The sequence below is a fragment of the Myripristis murdjan genome, chromosome 13 (assembly GCF_902150065.1).
Source record: "Myripristis murdjan chromosome 13, fMyrMur1.1, whole genome shotgun sequence".
Lineage (NCBI taxonomy): Eukaryota > Metazoa > Chordata > Actinopteri > Holocentriformes > Holocentridae > Myripristis > Myripristis murdjan.
In genome coordinates, this window is record NC_043992.1 from 8,455,619 (window position 1) to 8,477,888 (window position 22,270).

At 41.5% G+C, this 22,270-nt stretch overlaps 1 protein-coding gene across 8 annotated transcripts in view; it reads right to left on the reverse strand.

The window, feature by feature from the left end:
• Positions 1-22,270, reverse strand: part of LOC115369625 (RNA-binding protein Musashi homolog 2) — a 367,622-nt gene that overhangs the window by 167,223 nt on the left and 178,129 nt on the right. For all 8 annotated transcript variants that reach the window (XM_030066268.1, XM_030066269.1, XM_030066264.1 and 5 more), the window contains exon 7: positions 8,949-8,997. In XM_030066268.1, the coding sequence (XP_029922128.1) occupies positions 8,949-8,997 (49 nt within the window). The remainder of the gene's footprint in view (positions 1-8,948; positions 8,998-22,270) is intronic.

The following is a 22,270-nucleotide window of genomic DNA, read 5'->3' on the forward strand; positions in this document are numbered from 1 at the left end:
CCATCAAATGCAGATGCTTGATGGAAATCTGATACTGGATAATGAAGTTACTGCCTGGGATTCCTTCACTTCAGAGACAGATTACTGCTCAGGTTGATGACAAATGCCGGTAGGGTTTCTAAAATGGACTTTCAACATGAGTGGATCTTCTGAAAAGACCAAAGCAGTGCAGCATTGGAACACATATCGACAATACATGGTCTGTGGCGAACACTGATCTGAAGTCTTGATATAGATGAACCAAATTTCAGCGCTGGCTGGTGTTTTGCACTGTTAGAAACTGTAAACTTATTTCCTTTTATCTTTGTCAAGTGGTGTATTGTTGGAGCACCTCGTACCTTATAAACAGAGGCCTGGAGAAGGACCTCCCTCTTTTCTTTGTTTGCTGATGGAGTGTTTGTAGGTGTTTGCCATGTGTCTTTTGACAAACCTCCAATGTAAGCAGTACTTTCCTTTTAATTCACTGGCATCATGATGCATCTAAGTATTAACATGAAGGTGAATTGATAATTTGATTTAAAATGTTATGTGATTATTATGAGGATGTTTGGCAAATTATTATTTGAAATACGTATGGTCCTGCAATGTGCAGATATTTAAGATGACTTAAAGATTGATTTTATTATGTGTTTGGGCAAAATATTATTATTTGTTTCCTTTTGTTTAGACCCATGGCAACCATCAAGGCAACCATCATGACAACAACAGCATTTACAGCATAAAATAAATTGGACGTCTGATTGTAACCCTGGTTCCCTGGTGGTTTGTGGCTCCAGTTAGAACCTTAAATCCAATAAATGCACCTTCATAACATGCAGCCAACATAAGCCAACACTGAGATTTAGAACCAGAGAGGTTTAAGTAACATTTTCATTTCACTATGTATGTCAGTGGGCTCTAACTACCTTTCCCACAGAGCCAAAATACACTACACTCTCCTTATTGCATCACAGTTTAAACATTACACTTGTTCGGTTAATTCAAGTCATTTCAGCCGAAAGAGCAGAGTCAGCAAACCTCACTTGTATTATTAGGGGCCAAAATAGAGAACGCCTTTATTGGAGCAGCTGTCCACAAAAAGTTACTTGAAGAGGTTTGTCCAAACAGCCAGTGTCATCCTCTTTCTACAAATTACGTGCAACCACCTGGATGCAAGATTCCCCGAGTCAGAGCTCTAATGAAGAGACAGCGTTTCAAGTGGAAGAGGAAATGCAATGGATAATTTCACGCTTTGGAACAGAGGCTATCAAAGAACGCACCCAACAATATGCAGCGCTGATAAGGGCGCCAAATTAAGAATGCATTTTGGGAGCGCACACCAGCTACTGGCTCGCCGTGAACAGTGAAAGTGAAACCTGGTGCATCGAGCACATATGATGAGATGAGAGCAATGACACTGAACACAGAGGAACTTAGAGGTCTTGCTCGGCTGGTAGATATTTATTTGCAGGCTGCAAATCGGTGCTGACTGCAAGCATGAATTTAGCAGAACAAACAGAGTAAAAAACAAATCAGGAAGCCATCTCTAGGTGAAGCTCGAGATGACAAAACTCAAGTCATCCTCAAGTCAGGAATTAGAGGAAACCAGGAGTCTGAGCAGGTAGAGAGGTGTTTTTGTTCCTTAACGCAGACTAAACAGAAAAATCAATGCATGGCCAAGTCATTCATAGACATATTCTGGTCAGCTACAATCTAAAGACTTGAGCTTCAAACAAAAGACTGAACAGGACACTACAGGTTTCCCTGCTGCCTGCGAGGCTCAGCTGGCATTATTAGTCTGTTAACAAGCATTGCATAAGACACTTCAGCACACAGCATATGAAATGAAGTAAAGCACACAGGGGAAGACACACTGAGAAAGGAGATGACAAGCATGCATACACATATTGTGACATATACTACAAATTATTATTGCGAAGTGATAACTTGTTTTTCACATAACAAATGGTTTGTTTTCTTGCCCTGGTGAGAGCTACTAGCTATTAATGTGCTGAACCTGTCAGTGCCAAGCTGTCGTCAGTCTAATGAACTTGTGCCATGGATATTTAATGATAATTTTTAATACGATTTGAATCTGTTCAAATACAATTTATGTTTGAACGGCAGCCTGCTGTTTTATTAGGAGTGAATAGCAGCTAAATAATTAAATCTTTTGCAAAAGCCCAGTCCAATAACCCAAGTAATCATTCATTCTTATTAATGAAAGGGTAATGCTTGCTTCTTTTTTACAATTCTGTGATCTGAAAATTTGATAGACTGAAATTGCATATGCGCAATTTGCATGTGTGACAGTATTCTGAAACAAATTGTTTCCAGTTTGATGTGATTCATAGTTTCCCGAATCTGAAACCTCCCCCATGCCTCTGGAATGACAGGGCAGCCTCACAGTCCTGTCCTGATTAATAGAAAGCCAAACTACTGCGCTTTGTTGTTCCAGTGTCTCCAAAAGAAAAAAAAAAAGAGCATCAAGATTAAGGAGACAAAGTGTCAAGGAGACGCAAAGACAAAGCCCTTTCACTTCAGGAGAGGAGCATGGAAAGTGCTGAAGTCAGACAAGATAAGGTATGATTGTGGCTTTTACACTTCAAATGTTACGTTTTTATCCCCTCGTGTGTGATTTCTGGAGATGGGCTGTTACAGCCTAAACACAAAATTGATCAGTTGTGTCGGTGATGAATCGGCCAGTTTCCAGTCAACAGCAGCACAGAACTAAGCCATATAGATTTCAAGTTTTTTTGTTTTTTTTTTCTGCAGACGGCCTCTTTTGGCGGCTGCCACAGCTTGATTTGCTAGTACCAAAGTGAAAAAACAAGAACTAAAATAAATGAAAACAACATTTCACCATGAATATCACCTGTAGTGCAAAGCAGTAACCACAGCATTCCCCACGACTGGTAGAAATCACCAGGGCTGTAGAGTTTTTAGCCTGTTGGTGGCACTGTGTTGGGCCATTCAGTCGCATTTTTCAAAAGCCAGATCTCAAAATGAAGCCACATGGTCTCTTGTCTCCTGGTGTCCCTTGCAGGCGTGTCTGCCGCTGACGTTCACATTTTCAGCTCTGACTGGACCATGAAGGAGCCTTGTGTGTTGTGTTTGTGTCGCAGGACCCAAGGACAAGCACTCTGATTGGTCTGCTTCAGTTGTCACGCTTACATGTTGCATGCAATACGTGGTTAATTTGCATTAAGTTGTTGCCAGCTGCCACTGGAAAATGCTGAATTAATGTCGCTTGCTTTTGTAGTAACTGGTGTGAACGGCCGGTGAGATGTTGCTGCCTAAAGCTGCTTGTCAGTGGCACTGTGGTGCGTTGGCTAGTTTCATTTTGCAGACCCTGCATATGAATTTAAAAAACACATCAAAAAAACCCTTAAAACTAAACTGTGCTGGAAAGAGTTAACTTAATATCGGATCTATTTCTATCAAATGCCGTCGTTGTCATGCTGTAAATCTCAACGTGATGTCACACCTTTCACATTTTCCCAGTCGCCGATGGGAATGAGACAAAGACACCAACCAAAGCTGATGCAGAGATGCAGTGTAGATCACCAAGAGCTCCTCCTTTTACAGTTTTCAGGTGTTGGACAGTGAATGTTTGTTTCAATGAAAACTCCTGGACACATGAATAATTTGGTAACATTATAAGCTGTTCCTCAAACCAGGAGGCAACAGGAAACTGGAGAATGCATTAATCTAATATACCAGCAAATTTCACGGATTCATAAGTATTTAGGACATTCCACGTGCTACAAAAGATATTTAGGGACCAAAAAACAACAACAAATGTACTAAGTCAAAGCGGTACTTTTTAATACCAGCGTGTTTGAGAATGACTTTTTACATTTATGTGTGATTTCTTTAAGGATCACAGATTGTCATCAGAAGAAACAGAAGTCACAAGTCGAGGTTTGGGCTTCAGCATTAGCAGGCAGTTTGTCAAAGGAGGTGGGGAACCTCAGCTTAGGTGGCAGCCGTAAAACACGTCTATACCTGAACAAAAGAAAATTCTGCTGAAAAATCAATGACCTGACAGTCCAGCCTTTATGCCTGCTAGTCATCTTGTGATAGGAAATACAAATTAGATGAGCCCGCCGCAACAAAGACCAGCTTCTGCTTTCTCTACCAGGACTTACAAATAACCAAAGTGCCGCAAATCACACATCAAATTGCCATCCTCCACATAGCAGCGCATTTCACACACATTTTAATCTTCGAAAGTGGATGAGTGAGTGATTCAATGAAGGGCTGAAGGGAACACACATGTGCACATGGGACACAGTTCATAATCCATGACCTTCTGATTAAAGTGTAACAGACCTGCTCACAGCCAAATTACCTAAAGAATGGCAGGAGTTATATTATTCAACGGGACATGTAAAAATGGAAAGGCACACAGCTAGCTTGCAGCGGTGGGGAGGGTAACTTTAAAACCAAGCTTAAAATTCGAATGAGTGTTGCAAAATAAATAAAAAAAAAATTTAAAAAATAAATAAATAATGACTAAGTAGAGCGAGCCCTGCTGCCCTCAGCAGTCTGCTGCCGGCCAGGCCGGCCTTGACAGCGCTGTGCTGCAACGGGCTCACCTGCAGGCCCAGAAATAAGCAAAAACAGGGCATGTCTGCACGGCTACAGTACGATATGAAATAAGGCAACAGAATGAATGTTACATTAATTTGGTTTTTACTGGGGAAAAAAACACTATTATACCAATAACATGGCATGAAAATAAGAAATTGAGCGTATTTTTAAATGCGCTGAATTTCTTAGTTCTGAATGTATTGTTGTGATAATGTGTAGGATTAATGAACACATTGACACTTAGTGCACATAATGAACATACTTTACAAATTATACAGAATGCATATACTTTGTAAAATTTGTAAGGCACATATTATTATATTTCATATTTCTACTTTCTTATGGATAATTTATTTCTTCTCTTGAGAATAGAGCAACTGCAACTGAGCCATTTTCCCCTCATGGATCAATAACGCAGCTCTCATTCTGATTCTGAGTCTGACACAAACTGTAAACTTCAGATGTTACGGACACAACAACAGAAAAATTGATGTCGTCTCGCGTGGCAGCGTTAGACCCGTGTGACACCAACACAATCAGGACCGCCTTCCTTCACCTGGTCGTCAGCGGAAACGACAGCTAACACAGCTGCTGTCTTTCAGGTTAAGACAGAGTTTGGTTTAGGCTTTACTAAAACTCTGAGGTTACAAAACTGAAACCCTTTAGCTGAGGTTAGAGTCAGGTTTGGTCATAAGAAAAAAATCCATCTTACATAAATAACTAGTTAGGCATCACAATGCATACTGGTGTTTCTGTGACTCTTATCAATAAAAGCAGAAATGCCAACAATCATTCAGACATTTCTTCCTCTAAAGTTGTAAAAGATTTATTTTTCACTCTTTTTTTCCCTCTGTCAACTTGGGTAACAAGGCTTGTACTTGGAAAGTTACATCTAGTTAAAATGACTGCAGCTCTGAAACGATCTGAGCACAGTCGGTGCTGATTGCTGCCTGCCTGTTTTTCTGATTGACTGAGGCTATCTATAGATGTCTCCTTTTTTCTGACACTTGCTTCGTTTCCCAAAAGTGTTTTGTTCCTCCGTGTTTCTCCTGCCTCACTACGCAACAGCCGGCTGCACGAGTTCACCGTGTTTCAACAGCAGCGAGTCAAACTGCACAGCTGCACTGGAAGCAGCGTGGCTCGATTTTGGCAGAAATCAGAATCACGATTACTTTGGTCAGCGCTGAGATCACGATCATTTAATACAATTACTCCATCGCTTTGGAAACATCGTGCATTTTTTGACCTTGCCGCAGTCAGTCGACATCCTGCAGTGTGGCCGAGAGTGAGTTTGGGTTTCTTAGGGAGGGCTGAGAACAAATCCAGAACATCACCGTGAAACGCAATATGGCACAATAATCATTTTATCTAGACTATTGTTTGCAGAATCATCAAAAGCCATAACTGAGAATAAAATTCGACCAATCTCCCAGACCTAACTGGAATTACTCAGTCATCTCCCCGTGTGGCTCCCTGTGTGAGGATTTGGAAAGCTTTGAAAGCTCTCCGTCGCTCGGCTAGAGGAGAACCCACTTCACGCGCAAATTCAAGGGGATCGCCAACGCCACAAAAGTGATCATGCATTTTCAGCATATAAGGTGAAATCATCTTCAATTTAAACAAAAAAAAAAAAAAAGAAGAAGAAGCAGAAGAGGCACTTAGGGAACCGTGTTTGTGACATTCAGAGCGGTGCAGGAGGCAGGGGTTTCACCAGAGTAGTGTCGACTGGGTGCTTAATTGTGGGCATGATGGGTGGCTTGTTTGTTGGTTTTATTCTTAATGGCTGTGAAAGGGCTCTGTCTGACCTTGGAGACCTGTGTTACAATTTGACGTCCTGTGGAGAGTAATGGGCAGTTTCATACAAGCCGGAAAATACTAGCAGGGAAGGAAAACACTTAACCTGTTGGACGCTGAGCGGCTCCACTGAAGCAGTTACGGGTTAAGTGCCTTGATCAAGGGCACGGTGGCGCTGAGGGAGGAGGAGTGTGTCGCTCATTCACTTTGCTCCGCTGCGTTTTCCCAGCTGGGCCTGAGATTCAAACCGGCATGCTCCAGTCCCAAACTTTCCACACTCAACAAAGTAACTAAGCCAGAATTGTTGACTTTACGTAACTTAATTTCAAGTAAATTTTCCATGTAATTTTATTACATAAACGGACGGCATTGCTATAGCGCTTTTCTAGTCCAAAGCCCACTCAAAGCACTTTACAATGTCTGCCTCACACACACACATTCACACACACAGTCACACACAAATGGCATGCAAGGTGCCAAGCTGCCCATCAGGAGCAGTTGGGGGGTTCAAGGTCTTGCTCAAGGACACTTCAACATGCTCTCTGGAGGAGCCAGGAATCAAACCAGCAACCTTCTGATAACCAGAAGACCGTTCTGCCTGCTGAGCCGTCCCCCGTAAAACGTAAAAGGCAATGCAAATAAATTAACATAATTTTGGATTAAATTAAGTTAATACAAATTTTGAGTTTATTTAATATTGTGTTTCAAGTTAAGGGGAAGTTTTACATGAACCCTATGAGTTAAATATATGAGTTAAATAACATTAATTTTACCTTAACTTCAAAGTTAAGAAAATTCTCAAGAAAATATTTAGTCAGAAAAAGATCTTAAGAATTTTGTCATTTTCTAAAGTGAAATTATAAGAAGATATCAAATTGTTGAAACAAAACATTGTAGATTTTATCTTAAAAAAGTTGTTTTTTGTTTGTTTGTTGTTTCTTTTTTTGACTCCCACTCGCCTTAAGTTTATAGGCTTCTTTGCAGTAGCTCCAGGAGTTTTCAACACGGATTTGATTTTTGCTTGTTACAGTGCAGATCCCTCTAACCTCTGAGTGGGACGGTATCTTAAGACAAGACTGACCTCACAACTCATCACGGGAAAAATTTAATTTCCATTTGCACCAAGCCTGCTGGTTCACATAACTAGGTCTCAGGTCTCAGTAGCAGCAAGGAGAGCAATAAAAAAAAAAAAAAAAAAAGGATTTGGAACACGCATACACTGTTTATCAAACTATTGACTGACTGCTGTTTTCTGTCAGGTGGACGTTCTTTAGAGAGTAGTATATAATAGTGGTATATAATAGTGGTATATAATAAGTGTAAGTATAATAAGTGGTTTATTGTGATGTAAAATGTGGAGAAACTGTAGTAAATGAGAACATTCAAATCACCGCTCTTTTCATGGCTTATACTGCAATCCTTAAACTGAGTCCCTAAGCTTAAACAAACAAAGATGCAGCCTCAGAATACACCGCTTTAGTTTTTATCACCCTCGATCATATTTCCAATCCCAGTAACAGACATGGCGGTGGTTTGGAGTGGGTTACTTGGTTTTCCTGTAGCCCTTCCTTAAATGGCTCCTCTAAAGTGAAGCCCTGGCTGCTTCCCTCAGCATTGTGTCTTTGTAAAGTCCTCTGCTTCGGGGCAGAGGGTTGCGTTGGTGAAGCCAGCGATAAGGCTTGGAGATAAGGTTGGGGGGAGATAACTGGCCTGCCGCCTACGTCGCTCTGCAGCATCAGCTATCTGAACTCTTATCGGACCACACAGGCCTCCCTCCCACCTCCCTCCCTTCCCTCAATCTCTCTCTTTCTATTCAACTATCGTACATCGTTTTCTTTTGCTCCTTCTCTCACTTTCTTGTTCTACCTTCTCATTCTTTCCTCTCTCTCTCTCTCTCTCTCTCTCTCTCTTTCTCACTCTCTCGCCCTCTTTCTCTCCCTCTCTCTCTCTCTCATCATCCAATCTCGAGAATGCCAGTGCAGATCCATATCGACTTATCGGAGGGGGCAAAATAGCTGAAGGGGAAATGAGGCTAATTAAATTGATAGGGAAAATAAATGTTGGTCTATGGTGTGTTTAGCTGTCAGGCTGAGTTGTCATATAAGGGTGCATGCACTTGTATGTACGCATGATGTGTGTGTGGGTGTGTGTGTGTGTGTATGAGTGTGCAGCATGGAGAATGGCCATGATAAGGGAACAGATTTAGTATGGATCGCTGGGCAGAGTGAAAGCTATCTATAACAAACAACAATGGAATTGACCTTGAGGGAAGTAGGAATCCTTGAGGAAATCCACTTATTGTTGTGGTTGTTGTTAATATGTGTGTGCATGTGTGAGTGTGTGCATGTGTATGTGTGTGCGTGCGCGTGTGTGTATTGAGCTTGAAGATATGGATGCCAGAAGGGAACAGGCTTTTATGTACTGCATATAATGCACCAGCATGGGCTTAAGTGTGGCGGCTATCGATTCCCTGCCTAAAGAAGCATGGGATACTCCAAGTCTAAACACACACACACACACACACACACATACACACACACACACACACAAAGACCAGTAGCACTGGCATTGTAACCTACCTCTGTGTCGGTTGGTGGTTTTATCAAACATTAACATGGCATCCTCTACCTGAAAGACAAAAGGGAGATATTTGTTAGACTTCCACATTTAGAAACAGAGATGATGCATCTGAGCTGAACTTAGAAAAACTCACACATTCACTCTGAAACACACACACACACACACACACACACACACAAGCATGTGTGTGTGTGTGTGTGTGCCCCTGGCTGCCGGTGATGAGTAATGGTGAGTACGCCTTATAGTGTAGCAGGGCTGCAGAAAACTGACAGAAACGCATCGCTGAAATGTGGGTTGGAGCCACAAGCATGATGGTGTTCACACAAAGTATGAAAAAAACATTTTGATCATTCAAAACGCTGCACACCCCATCCAACACAAAACACCGGGCAATAATGCATAATATAGACTTTGAAACCTGACTGCTTACAACGTTTTCACACACACTGACTGTAAGGAATTATGTGAAACAGAATCTTCTAATGACAAATCAATCGACCATCAACGCTTCTCTATAAACAAAAAACTGCAAATGTCAAAATAATGTCAAAATAAAATCCCAACAATGCAGCTAAACTTTTGGTCACATTTTCTTTAGATGGTTCCCTTTATTCACCACAATGTCAACTGATAAGTTATAAGTTAAATATCAACAACAGGTCAATTGACTATCAATAAGTCATAAATTACATTTCGACATGTAAAATCTTATTATGGATTCCAGCAGAGTTCTGGGCAAAAATTTGTTGGCCTGTTGTTAAAAAAGGCTTGACGTAAGCCTTCGCCCAAACAGATCCCTAACCTTTACCCTGCAGACATGTCTTGCCCACAACTCCAGTGGGTTTCATAATAATGCAACAGGAATAATCCAGTAATGAAGTCAACAAGGCCTCCATGTTTGTTAAAATTCAGCACACACAACAGAATGTCAATAGATATGGCAACACATTGTCCAAATATGATTTATGGCTTACTGGCATTCAACTAACTTGCTGATATTGGACAATTTAGATTCTGTTGGGGGCTATCTACAGACAGTGTGACAAAACGTTTTATTTTATAAAAAGAGATGTGATCATTTGCAATCGAAATGCATTTGTTAAATAAAAACAGGACTTAGGATTTCATGACATGAGCGGCTGCTGCGTGACCTCTGACCTCATGGCGGCTGGCGGTCACATTAACAAGTGCAGGTGGACAGATGAAGGAAACGACACACCGTCCTTGTAATTTAACGGTGATATTAGACAGGGAAAAAAAAACACGCAATGTGATGAATTACTGAGTTTTGGGAAAACAAATGCAAAAGTGCATCTTTGCAAAACCACAGTGACATGACGCCATCAGTCCCACATACAAAGTGCTTAGTCCTCATTTGCCGAAACAGATATTATTGCCATACACGTTCATTTGCATAATTTTTTGTTGCATTTAATTATTCGCTTGTAATTAATTCATATGTTTTATGGCACTGAAACTACAGATAAACACTTCATCTAATCTAACCAGCTAACCAACATCCAGTTTTGACCTGTTCGGACCTTAAAATGCCTTAAAGGGCACGTGACAGAAGACTGAACACAAACATGAATGGACGGATGGACAAAGACCAGTCTGTGGTCCCCTCCTCCAACACAAAACGCCGCATTTTGCTCCTTTTCTCCTCTCTCACCTTCGCCAGATAAAGCAGATCATCAATCAATCTTTGTCTCGCTCTCCTTAAGAAATGCCCGGTTGCCACGAGCTATAATCACATTCATCAGGGTCGATCAGCAACAATGAGGCTCCGCTCCCCGCATCGTGAGAGCGAGGACTCACACAAACTGTAACCACAGATCCATACAGCTTGAGGACAAAGGGATGAAACTATAAGAGAGACGGAGTGAGACTTCCGGTGATGCCATGACACCGGCAGCTGTGGCGCCAACTCTCTTTAAACCAGTCGTATGCAGGATAAATATTGAGGCATACGCTACAACCCAAGCACTAACATTTATCTGAACGTGATGAGCTGACAAAAAGTAAACGAGCGTGGTGGGAAAGGGAAAGAGCGACGAACAAGAGCAGACGGAGAGATCATCACACCTCCCCCCGCAGGACGGAGCTGAGGAAGAATCGCTAATGCTCTCCAAGATCCAAGAGCTGAGGAACAAGCACAAAGAGGCCCCAGAAGATACTAAACAGAGACCAGAGAGAGTGCAGGAGAACATGAAAGATTTGACGGATCGAACTGAAAAAGCTGGAGGGGAAATGGAGGGAAAGAGAGGAGCAAGTAGACCGAGGACAGAGGAACGTGACACGAGAGGGCCATCGAGTGCCTGCTGCACAAGAGAGGCCAAGCTACAGGAGAAATGCCTAGACCTGGAAAATAGACCGAGGCGGAATAATCTATGGAGCTACAGGAGGAAAAGAAGAAAAAAAACGACATGAGACAATATGTGACTGAACTTTCAGAGAAATCTCTAGAACTGCCAGAAGACTGAATTATCCACATAGAGAGAGCACACGGGTCCCTCACAGACGAACCGAGAGCAGAGCAAGTCCCGCCAAAGATCTATCATAGATAGATTCTTAGACTATCAAACGAAAGATGTCTTGTTGCATCAGGTTTGGAAACGACGGCAGATGACATATGAGTACATTTTGATCAAGACTTCTCTCCAGAAATCCAGAGGAACCGTGAGGAGGTGCAACATGTGATCAAGAGTGACGGTGTGTGAGTGTTTTTAGTGTCTTATCGTTTTGTTAAAGCTGCACCAGGCATGATGTTTATGTCCGGTCTTCTCCTGAACCTGAATCACAAAACGGGACTGAGACACCACAGGTTCACCCTCTTTGACCAAAATAAGTTCTGGTGTCAGTGTAGTCACTTTTCTCCATACAGATAGTGACATCTTCCTCTCATTGTTACTGAGTGCTGGATACTGGCTGGATGCTCCAAATGCTAACTGTTAGCCTCCTGCCATTGAGGTGGACTTCCCCCCGGCTAACACTCTTAAAATAACCACTCGTTTAACACCTCTGTATGAGTATCTAAAATGCACATACAACTACCAGGTGCACACAGACGATAATTTTGCTTAAAGGAGTGTTTTCACTTTTCCTGTTATCAACATCCGGAAAGACCCAGTATCTTCTGCACTCTTACAACCACAACCGGAACGAGGTTGAATGACTACGTTTACATGCACACCATATTCCGATTCGGGTCAATATTCTGGTTAAGGTAATTTTCAGAATAAGGAGTTTATATGCGCTGCAGCAACTGGAATATTCTGTTTACATGTTACTTGGCATATTCCCGTGTTTCGGCGTAGTCCACGCTCTTATTTAATGCAACACTCAACCTGCGGGGGGCAGCAATGAGCCTATAGGCGTCTGGTCTGCCGGAAATACAGAAGAAGAAGAATATGTTCTGTTTCTCCCATCGATATCCTCCATGATATTTAAGTCTTTGATTAGCTGAAGGCAGACTGCAGTCTCTTGACTCTTGCTGCTGTTCGCCATGTTGTTCTCCCCGCTTGCAGTAACCATAGCAACAAAGACGCCCCAGGATTCCTTGTGAATCGAGCACGGGGCATCGGTACGGGGCATTTTCCAATTAAGGTGTTTACATGGCACAATATTCTGGTTAAAACAGGCACATGCCAGGGGTCTTATTCAGAATATTCACCAACTGGAATATGACCTTAATCAGGTTCGGCAGATGTTTACATGACTCGTGCGCAACCGGAATATTGAGGATATTCCAAATAATACAGGAATATGGTGTGCATGTAAAGGTGGTCAATGAGTTGCTGCTGTATTTTCTGTGTTTGTGTCTTGGCAGTCTCCGTTCAGGTAGGTATCATTGCTTATCCAGAGATATCGGTGATGATCCTAAACTAAATGAGGGGACAAGAAACCAAAGTCCTGATGTTTCGTACAGCGCAGGGTCACCTGTGCGATCGCTACCAACCCGGGTTGATCTAGAAAATCAATAATGCTGCCAAATCGTCAGGGTGGTTCTTATGTGGTATCTCTAATTCATCATGCAAGGTGTTAAAAATGAACTGAGCAGGGTTGGCCTCAAACCCCATTTTTTGGTATTTTTTTCAGCAGAAATACTCATTTTAATCTCGATTCCTGTTGTGGTGATCAAAGCGTTCAAGGTCACAGTTTATTTAGCTTTGGTATCAAATTTAGGCTTTAAAAATGTGTTTCACTTAACCCACAACATTATTATTCATATATCTGCAGTATTTGTTGTGCACATAACACACTAGCTTTGGGACTGGATGGGGTGACATCCATGGGATTATAATAAGAAAACAAATCCAGAGAAAAAGTCATTATTTTTATTTATTAAGTTCATAATCACAGGAAGTCAGTTAGGATTTCACTGCAGAGAAATGCGTAATAATACTATTTTACCATTTTAGTGAAGCCGTTTGTACCTCTGTATTGAGAAGTATGTTAGTATTATTGGGTTATTATGATTATTATTGCACTTAGACAGAGGTACAAAAGAATTACAAAATACAGCAACATTATACCTGACAATAAAATAATATACAAAGGTTTAATATCTTGTAAAACACTGTAAATTTATTTTTATGGCAGTTACTGTTAATATTGGTATTATTATTAGTGTTAAAAATGGAATGAACAGGATCTTTAGGCAGCACAGGGATTTTCTGCCTCTGTCGGAGTGTTTAAAACGTTGACGTGCCTGTGAATAATGAACAGGAAGTCTGAGTCAAACAGCGCAGAGGGAAAAAAACGAACAAAATAAGTGAACAATAACTGCAAGGTGACAGGGAGGGAAAGTTGGTTTCCAGCAGCAGAGAGGTGCCATTAGAGTGCGATTCATTAGAGGGTTGTGGATGATGGATCGCTCGTCTGATGACAGGGACAATCAGTGTGTCTGACAGCCATGATGGACGGACGGCACATGTGTCAGCCAGGCGTTTTTAAAAGTACATGCCGGAGAATGCGGTAAGTGCTCGTGATTATTCTTCATCTTCATGTTCCGTCAAACACACAGATGCATATCACACGAATGGAAACACCAAATAACAAACGTTCAGCCCGAGGCCCCTGGCGGCGACGCCGGACGCATCAGCTCCTGGGAAACAAATGGCTGATTGTGTTTCTGACGGTGCAACTTGACGGTCTAAACAGAATTCAATAAGCACTGTTGATTTGTGATTTTCTTCTTTAAAACTTTGAACAGATCACTTATTCGCTAAGTCATCTATTCGCTGATATAGCTGATCTGATTCATTTTGTGTTTACGTAGCCATCTTGTTTGGCTGTTGGGATAATCTCATGTCGGGATGCACCCAAATCTCAATCCATACTCGCCAAGTAACGAATAATGGCTTTCTGACGGATAAACTACTCCTCCGAACATTTTTCTAAAAATTCGGGTTTAGATAATACACATTATTTCTTGGCAATCTGGGTTTACTTGTGAAGGATGACACTGCTTTGGCTGTCTTCAACATCCAGTCTTTTATTTTGGAGTAGCATAAATCTGGTTATCATATCACAAATCACACAGCGGATGGAGGTAGACCAAAAGAACAGACAATAACAGAAACTTAATACCACAACACAAAGAGCACATGATGAACAACACACATACAGACTAAAGAGGGAACAAGAGCCAAACAACAATGAACTGGGCTCAGTAAAGGTCTGTTGCCCAAAAGCATGCTGGGAAACTCCGCTGACTGGCATTCTGACTTTCTTTTGATTTGCAGAAACCAGAATACGCTGTTTTATAGATGGTAGCAGAATTAATTTTATATCTTTTACAAGCTGCTTCAAGCAAATAGGTATGACATCATTTATGCTTATGGTGGAATAAGTCAAAGTTTCCATCAGCTCCTCTTGGGCTGGTAGTGATTTTGCTGATGAGGCAGACAGCACCAGGCCAATCTGTGGACTCTTTTCTGTCTCTTGTCCCCTCCCAAAAAGGAATTGGAATATCCGCCTTTGGTTGCAACCGATGCCAAGGCCATTTTCAAGACTGGTGTTAACAAAGACTGACTTAGCAGTTACAGGCTAAGTGAAGACCAGTCGGTGCAACCCAACTGGTCCCAGTAGCTTTGCTGAATCATCTGCTGTCTGCTTAGGTAGCAACCAGTTTGCCATGTCAGTGAATGGATCTTCAGATGAAGCTCTTCAGGTATCTGTCTTTTGCCTTTATATATATATATAAATATATATATATATATAATTAAAAATTATTTGTGCACAACTAATTCCCCAATGGACTTTTAAGTTCACCATCATCATCAAAGTTGTGATGCAGCTGCACAGCCTCCATGTTTCCTCTCAGTCTCATTATGTTTTCCCTTCTTTTACTGAAAAAGCAACTGAGACACCAGAAGTGAACTAAAACCTCTCAAGGACGCAGCACAGGGTCAAACAAAGGCTTAGAGGTTTCCCTGGGAGCACATTTATGCTGTTAATGCATCCATACAGAGGTACAACAGAGAGTGAGGGAGAGGGAGACAAGGAGGAACAGATGGAAATAGAGAGAGAGAGAGAATGGGATAAAATTAGAATGATAAGACAAATAGAGAGAGGAGTGGAGAAAAAGCCACAGAGAGAAAGAGGAACAGACAGCGAGGGAGTGAACGGAATAGACCGACATGGCAAGAGATTGCTGTGGTAGCTTCTGAGCTATGCTCCATTCACTTTTATCACTGGTGATTAAACATGGAGCTGTGGGCTGCAGCACGACCCTCTGTGGAAAACAATGCAATTAATGCCTGCTGCATCAAAACAACACAGAAAAATGAAGAGGGATAAATCTCCTCGGAGGGCTCGGGGTGTTGAGAGAGGAGGAGTGCGTGTCACAGCTAGCCTGGCTTCAGCAGCTGAGCGAGAGAAACTGGCGAAGGAGCTCTGATCAGGATGGAAATCACAGTCTGACGCACTTTTAGCATTCTGAAATTCCAGCAGATGTATAAAAGCAAGTTTCCTGACATCATGTAATTGTTCACCCCTGTAAAACCTACCAATCCATGAATTTGACCCGAAGATTTTGCATTGAGAAACGTGCAACGGCATGATCCTGTTAGTTTTTTTTTACATGTTTTGGTCTGTATCTTTGTTACTGACGCTCACCTGCACGCGCACTGAGATGCAAACCAGCCTTTAGCCAACCCTCATGTACAACGGATCAAATTTCTGCTGAGATTTGTGATATTAAATTGTAAATAAACTCAATGAATAAATAAAATAAATTAATCTATTACTACTATAGTAACAGCGTAATAATAAAACACACACACAAATAACTAACTAGTAAAAACAAGAGGCTTATAAATCAGCATGATAAATATAGAAATGATGCTCATGGACCAGCTAGCCCACTATATTCCCATTACAATTCACTAAGACAAACAAATAAATAAATAAAATGACCGTGCAGGCCCTGGCCAGCAGCAGCAGGGGGGTTCGGCCGTGCTTTAAGACAAAACCAAAACGTGAGAGCAGAGGCTGCGGCCACATCCCCACGCTGGAGCGGAGAATATGGCGAGTTATCAAGTCTTCATCTCCACCACACAGCCAGATAATGGAAATATATGGAAATCCAGACACTTCACTGCCAGTATAAAGATGAGAAACAGATGAGATTATAGGTCCATCAGATTGCTTCTCACCAGCAACTAGAAGAGCTTGTTGTGCACTAAAACCTTTAATTATCTCTGCCTTGTGGGTATGAGGGAGTTGTGTGTGTATACGCTGGAAAACTTGTCAGAGAGAATATTAACACACTTTTCTTGAGGAAAATGCCAGCTTATGCAGGAAAAACTGTGGTGTCAAACCTCTTGAATCTTTATATCTTGTAATAACAACAATAGCACTATGACTAGTAGTAATAATACTAGTAGTCCTAGTATTATAATAATTATAATAATGAAATAATAATAGTAAGTATAGGCAGCAGTTGACCAGCTCCAAACACAAAAAGCAGTCTTCAACTAAATGTGACCCTAAGAAAAATTTACAATTGAATGCAAGCTTTTTTTTTTTTTTTTTTTTTAATTTTATTTTGTAATGCTGAAAGCATCAATGCCTCCATGCCAGGTTTAGTTTTCATATTGCACAGGATTCAAACCTGCAACTCCAGGGTTGAGAGACCAGGACTCTGTCCACTGCACTTTGGCCTTGTTCAGACTGACAGGCTAAATTGTTTGTTTGTTTGTTTGTTTGTTTGTTTTGTCATATCCAGGTTGATTTTAGAAAGTCACAACAGGGAATTTTGCAAATCAGATCCAAACCACATCTCGTTGCATCTGCACCTAATAACATTTACCAGCTCTTCTCAGTAAGGTCTGGCAAAACCTTTGCATTTTTAATTTTTTTTTATGCCATCTTTCCATGTTTCGGTGATTTCCACTCTGGATTTCCACTCTGGTTTGCTAAAGTCTCTGCAGAGGGTGATAACACCTCTCTCTCTCTGACGCGCAATTTTGAAATTTGATGATGTGATGCGCAAAATCCGGTAAACCACCAAAATGACATTACTGAGTCAAAGGTGCTTTTCGTTCTCATTTCCATCAGTGGTAAAGTTGATATAAAATTATTAAGCCTTGTTCAATGACCATGCAGTGAAGTTTTTATTCTTGCCAGCATCGTATTGTGTTTGTCAGTTTCCTCATCCGCTCTCTTTTCCTGCACATGCACACATGTAAAAAACTGTTGAGAAATCCAAGTGAGATTTCACTTGGCCCAGTTATTGCCTTTCTCCAGCAGAAATTGAGCTGTGTTAACCTTACTGGGTTGTTTTCCATCCCTTAACCTGATTATGAAAACCAGGTTTCTTGTTCACATGGTATTTCAACATCAGATCTTTGTCGTATGTGGTGAATAACCGATTACGAAGTGTTAATATTAATTAAGAGTACAAATCAAATTCTTTCTGATCCTGTTTTAATGGATTAAAACCTGATCTAGAAACCTGTTTTCCAATCACATGTTGACAATGATTGCAAGCAAATTAAATTCAGCACCGTCAGCTACTGAAATCTGCAACCCACTTCTCTTGTAGAAATTTAATTGGACCGGATAAAAAATGGTGATGTGAAAAATACTCTGTCATCTCTGCATCTAAAAAAAAATACAACGAGGACATGGGAATTCCTGTGGGCTCTGATGTTTCCCGTAGCATCAGAAAACACACAAGTGTGTCACCATTCATTTTGTTTGGTTCCTTTGCCTCAAAAGCATTTAAGAAGATAATAGCAGCTGATCATGAGACACTCTGAAACAGCAAGGAGCTCGACCAAGAACTGACTGAGCAATCCCCATCTTGGATTTGAGTTTCAAGAAGTTAAACAAATCATGGGGACACCCCGGTGGCTCACCAGTTAAGAGCGCGCACCATGTACCAGGGCTCCGTCCCGATCACAGCGACCGGGGTTCGAATCCGGCCTCAGGTCCCTTGTTGCATGTCAACCCCTCTCTCTCCTGCCTTTCCTCTCTATCTCACAAATCATCGCCTCCAACCTGCAGCAGCACAGCGCCATGCTGCTCCTCTGATAGGACATGAATGAGGGTCTGCAGCGATACCAGTGGTGAATCTCGATGTTCACTGGCGGGGTGTGAATTTTTGTCTAAACAAAATACTCAATTAGATTCCCCATTCACTGGTGAGCGATTCGATTCAAGAATGACTTCTATTTCTTTAGATTTAGTTTGATGAATCAGGATTTGATTAACTGATTCGACCGAGTGACCTCCTGACCTTACCTTTACCTCACCATGTGCAGCGATTTATGAAAAAGTAAAAACACCACCTGACAAGTCGTCTTTATAAATGAAACATCCCACTGCTGAGCTACCTGTCCACCCTTCAGCTGTGATAGCCACCTCCCATAATGATCTCCTTTTTTTCTTTTTTAACATCTGCAGACAAATGAAGACTTCGCTTTTCACCAAAGAACTGCAGTCAGGTATCATGTGGCTCCAGCGTCTTCATCACATCAGAAAACGCAGCATTCCCGACAAGCTGTGAGGGTGCAAATCAGCGCATATGAATCTAGTACTGATGCAAAAGCTTTAGCCATGTTGTGTTTGTTCAAAAAAAACTTAGAGAGTCCATGTCACCTCAAAATGTGGCTGAATCAATTTGTTGTGTTTCCAAAGTAATTAGTCTCCGTTTTACAAATCCTACACACCAAACAACTTTTGTCTGGATTTCTCTTGCGGCAGCCGAAATGTTCCCGGACTTTGGATTTTACGTTTACCGGATGTGGAAATATCTTGTTCATTGTGTTTTTCTCATAAAAGAGAAGCACATTATTTTGATTTCAGCCACCACTCCTTCTATTAATTTCTTTTAGCAGATCAATGCATTGGAATTGGCATTATTTAACATCGATTCATGGAGACGATGAATCAATTGTGGATCCTCGAGTCTAGATTCACTGAGACGGCTTTCGGTGAGTCAGTCGCTTGAGCCAAGACTGCAAGACTGTTTTTGTCATATTCAGAAAGAAATGTATGCAAATCAAGCTGTAGTCCAAACAAGCCCTTGAAGTGAGCAGTGCACAAGCAAATAGCCCCTTCATCAACAACTGCAAAGCGCAAACAGCATCAGCCGTAAATCTAATCCATCACGGCTTATAATTGGAGTGTTCTCTCATCTGAAGTGCTCAAGAAACTACATGGTGCCGCACTCCCCCTCCCCTTCTGCCTACAAATACATATTATAATGGAAAAATAATGAAATTAACATATAATTGACATATGCATATGCATTACAGGTGCCAGCAGATTTGATTTTTTTAACCGCACTAACAGGAAGCTTTATCCTTTTGGTTCGTGAGCAGCATGGACTCTGATTTGATCACTTCAGTGCTGCAGCGTACACTCTTCCTGTGGTGGATCTGGACCTTCACTGTTGGCTGCATGAGGGGCGGGAATCACCAGAGATCCCATGACGCCATTCAGTCTTGACTCTTGGGTCAAGACTGGGTTGGATCAACCCAGTCAATAGAAAATAATATTGCCATTTTATGTTTTTGCAAACTAACAAATACGTTAGAATGTCAATTCACCATTAACCAAATATACATTGTATATCAACATTTAGAGTTTCAGCCAATGAGGTGGAGCCTGTGTCCATGTCATGTGTTCAAATCTGTGCATGTGCAAATGTTATCTGCAGAAGAACGGCAGTCATGAAACTGGGAAAACGGGACATTTCAGCGTGGCCTTGGTTTGCAAAAACATAAAATTCCAACATTTTTTCTGGAAACTGCGCTGGTGTTTACATCCAATAAGGCGGAAATTTCAAATGCACTAGCCATACTTAAAAAAAAAAAAACAACAACACATAAATCAATTAAGTCAGTTCCTCTTGTTTCTCCAGCACAAGCACCGCAATCTGTGTTGTGGAATCAGTCAAAATGATCCAACATCTTCACACAAGTGCAATTCAAACCACCTGTCGTGTTAAGCCTAACTGTGAAAATAAATTTGGTGAAAAATAAGAGTGGCTTCTACAGCATTTTACTTCTTCGGCGACTGCAGGACGATGTGAAGGAAGAGATGAAAATGTAAATAAAAGGACTGATTTTTGGCATCAGGGAATTGATAATTGTGAGAAAAAGAATCGTAATCGTATGCCGAATCGACCCCACCCCTCCACCCCGAGGCCACATATGCACGCGGCGACGCGCTGCTCTGGGCTCGGGACGGGAAGTCATTTGCTTGGTCTCGTGCTGACAGGTTGGCTGTGTGAGATGACACCGCGGCCCAGCCAGATTTGTTCACACCGACACAGATGGCGTTGCATTGACCAAAGCGTCTGATGATCGATTGTCCATGTTTGAGCAGGGACGGACCGAGGAGAGCGAGCACAGAGGCCGTTTACAAAATCCCCTTTTTATTTATGGAGCTTTGGAGGATTCAAGCCTGTACGCACGCACACACACACACACACACACACACACACACACACACACACGCAGAGGTGATATATTATGCCCAGCAGCCATCTTTCTGCACTGGATGTCCCTCATAGAGAAATACTGAGAGGGGAATCAGAAGGACATTGTTTTCTTAGCACAATAACTACCTTGATATAATAACTGTCCCTAAAGTGGGGAGAGAGACTCGGGAGATAAATAGTGCAGCGCGCCCCGAGGAATCCCACCGAAAAGCAAAAGATTTCTACAGCTGAATCAAGGTTTACCTGCTTTCCATGTGCTAATGCTGTCCTCATTCCCCACCTTTATTCACTCATATATATGGTAATGGCCTTAATCAGCAGAGAACGTGAGGCATTAAGACAGCTAATTGCTATGTAAATAGGCAGAGAGGGAACACTGACGAGGGACCCTAAGTCTCTTTGATTTCAAAATAAATATCATTCTGTCACTTTTCATTTGGTGCCAGCAACAAGCCAGCAGCACACTGTGGCTCTTAAGGCAGCGGTTTTCAAAAGTGGGGTCCGGGGACCCCCCAGGGCTACTTGAGGATCTTCCAAAGGGGTCGACAGCGAAATAAAATCAGAGTCTCATCCAACGTCATGGATGTGTTCATTAAATATCATTTTCATCATTATAAATACAGTTTTCTGATATTCTGGTATTTTTGCTAATATTCTGTTTGTTTGTGTTTTCCAGGTCCATTTTTTATGAATTTCAGGTCTTATTTTTTTTTTTTTCTGGTCAGTTTTACATCACTTTTGCTTCCTAATTCTTTTACTAATATTCCATTATTATGTTTGTTTGTTTCGTTAATTTGTGCCTCGGCTTTTTTCCTGTTATGTGAAAGAAATCAGGTGAATATGTTCAGCTTTCAAAAGGTCAACTTTACTGTAAATTTAAGCACTAGAAGCTGTCATGGTACAAAAAAAAAGGATGAGTTTTGACACAATGGTTTAATCTCAACTCTTTGAACTTTGTCATTTTCCAAAATCTGAATAATTTGACACTAAATACAAACAAGGGGATATTTTCTCATCAGGATCCTCAGGGCAAAATCACACCAAATCAGGGTCTGCAGTCCAGTGAAATTCAACTCCGGGGTCCTGAAACATGAAAACATTTGAAAATCCCTGTTGTAGAGAGTGGCTGAAGGCCTCATAGGTCACAACGGAAACTCAGTGCAAACCCCAGATCCACAGTTTGCATACACATATAGGAGCCAGGCACTGACTTTCATTTCTGCAGCGTTTTCTTTTCCTCCTTTCTGCACTGTTCTTTTCTCTCTTTCAATCGGATCGATGGCTCACTGCCGGGGTAGCCAAGTGGGAGCGCCAGAACCTTGAGTCATTTTGGGGGGTGAGAGCAATGTAATTTTCCATGTA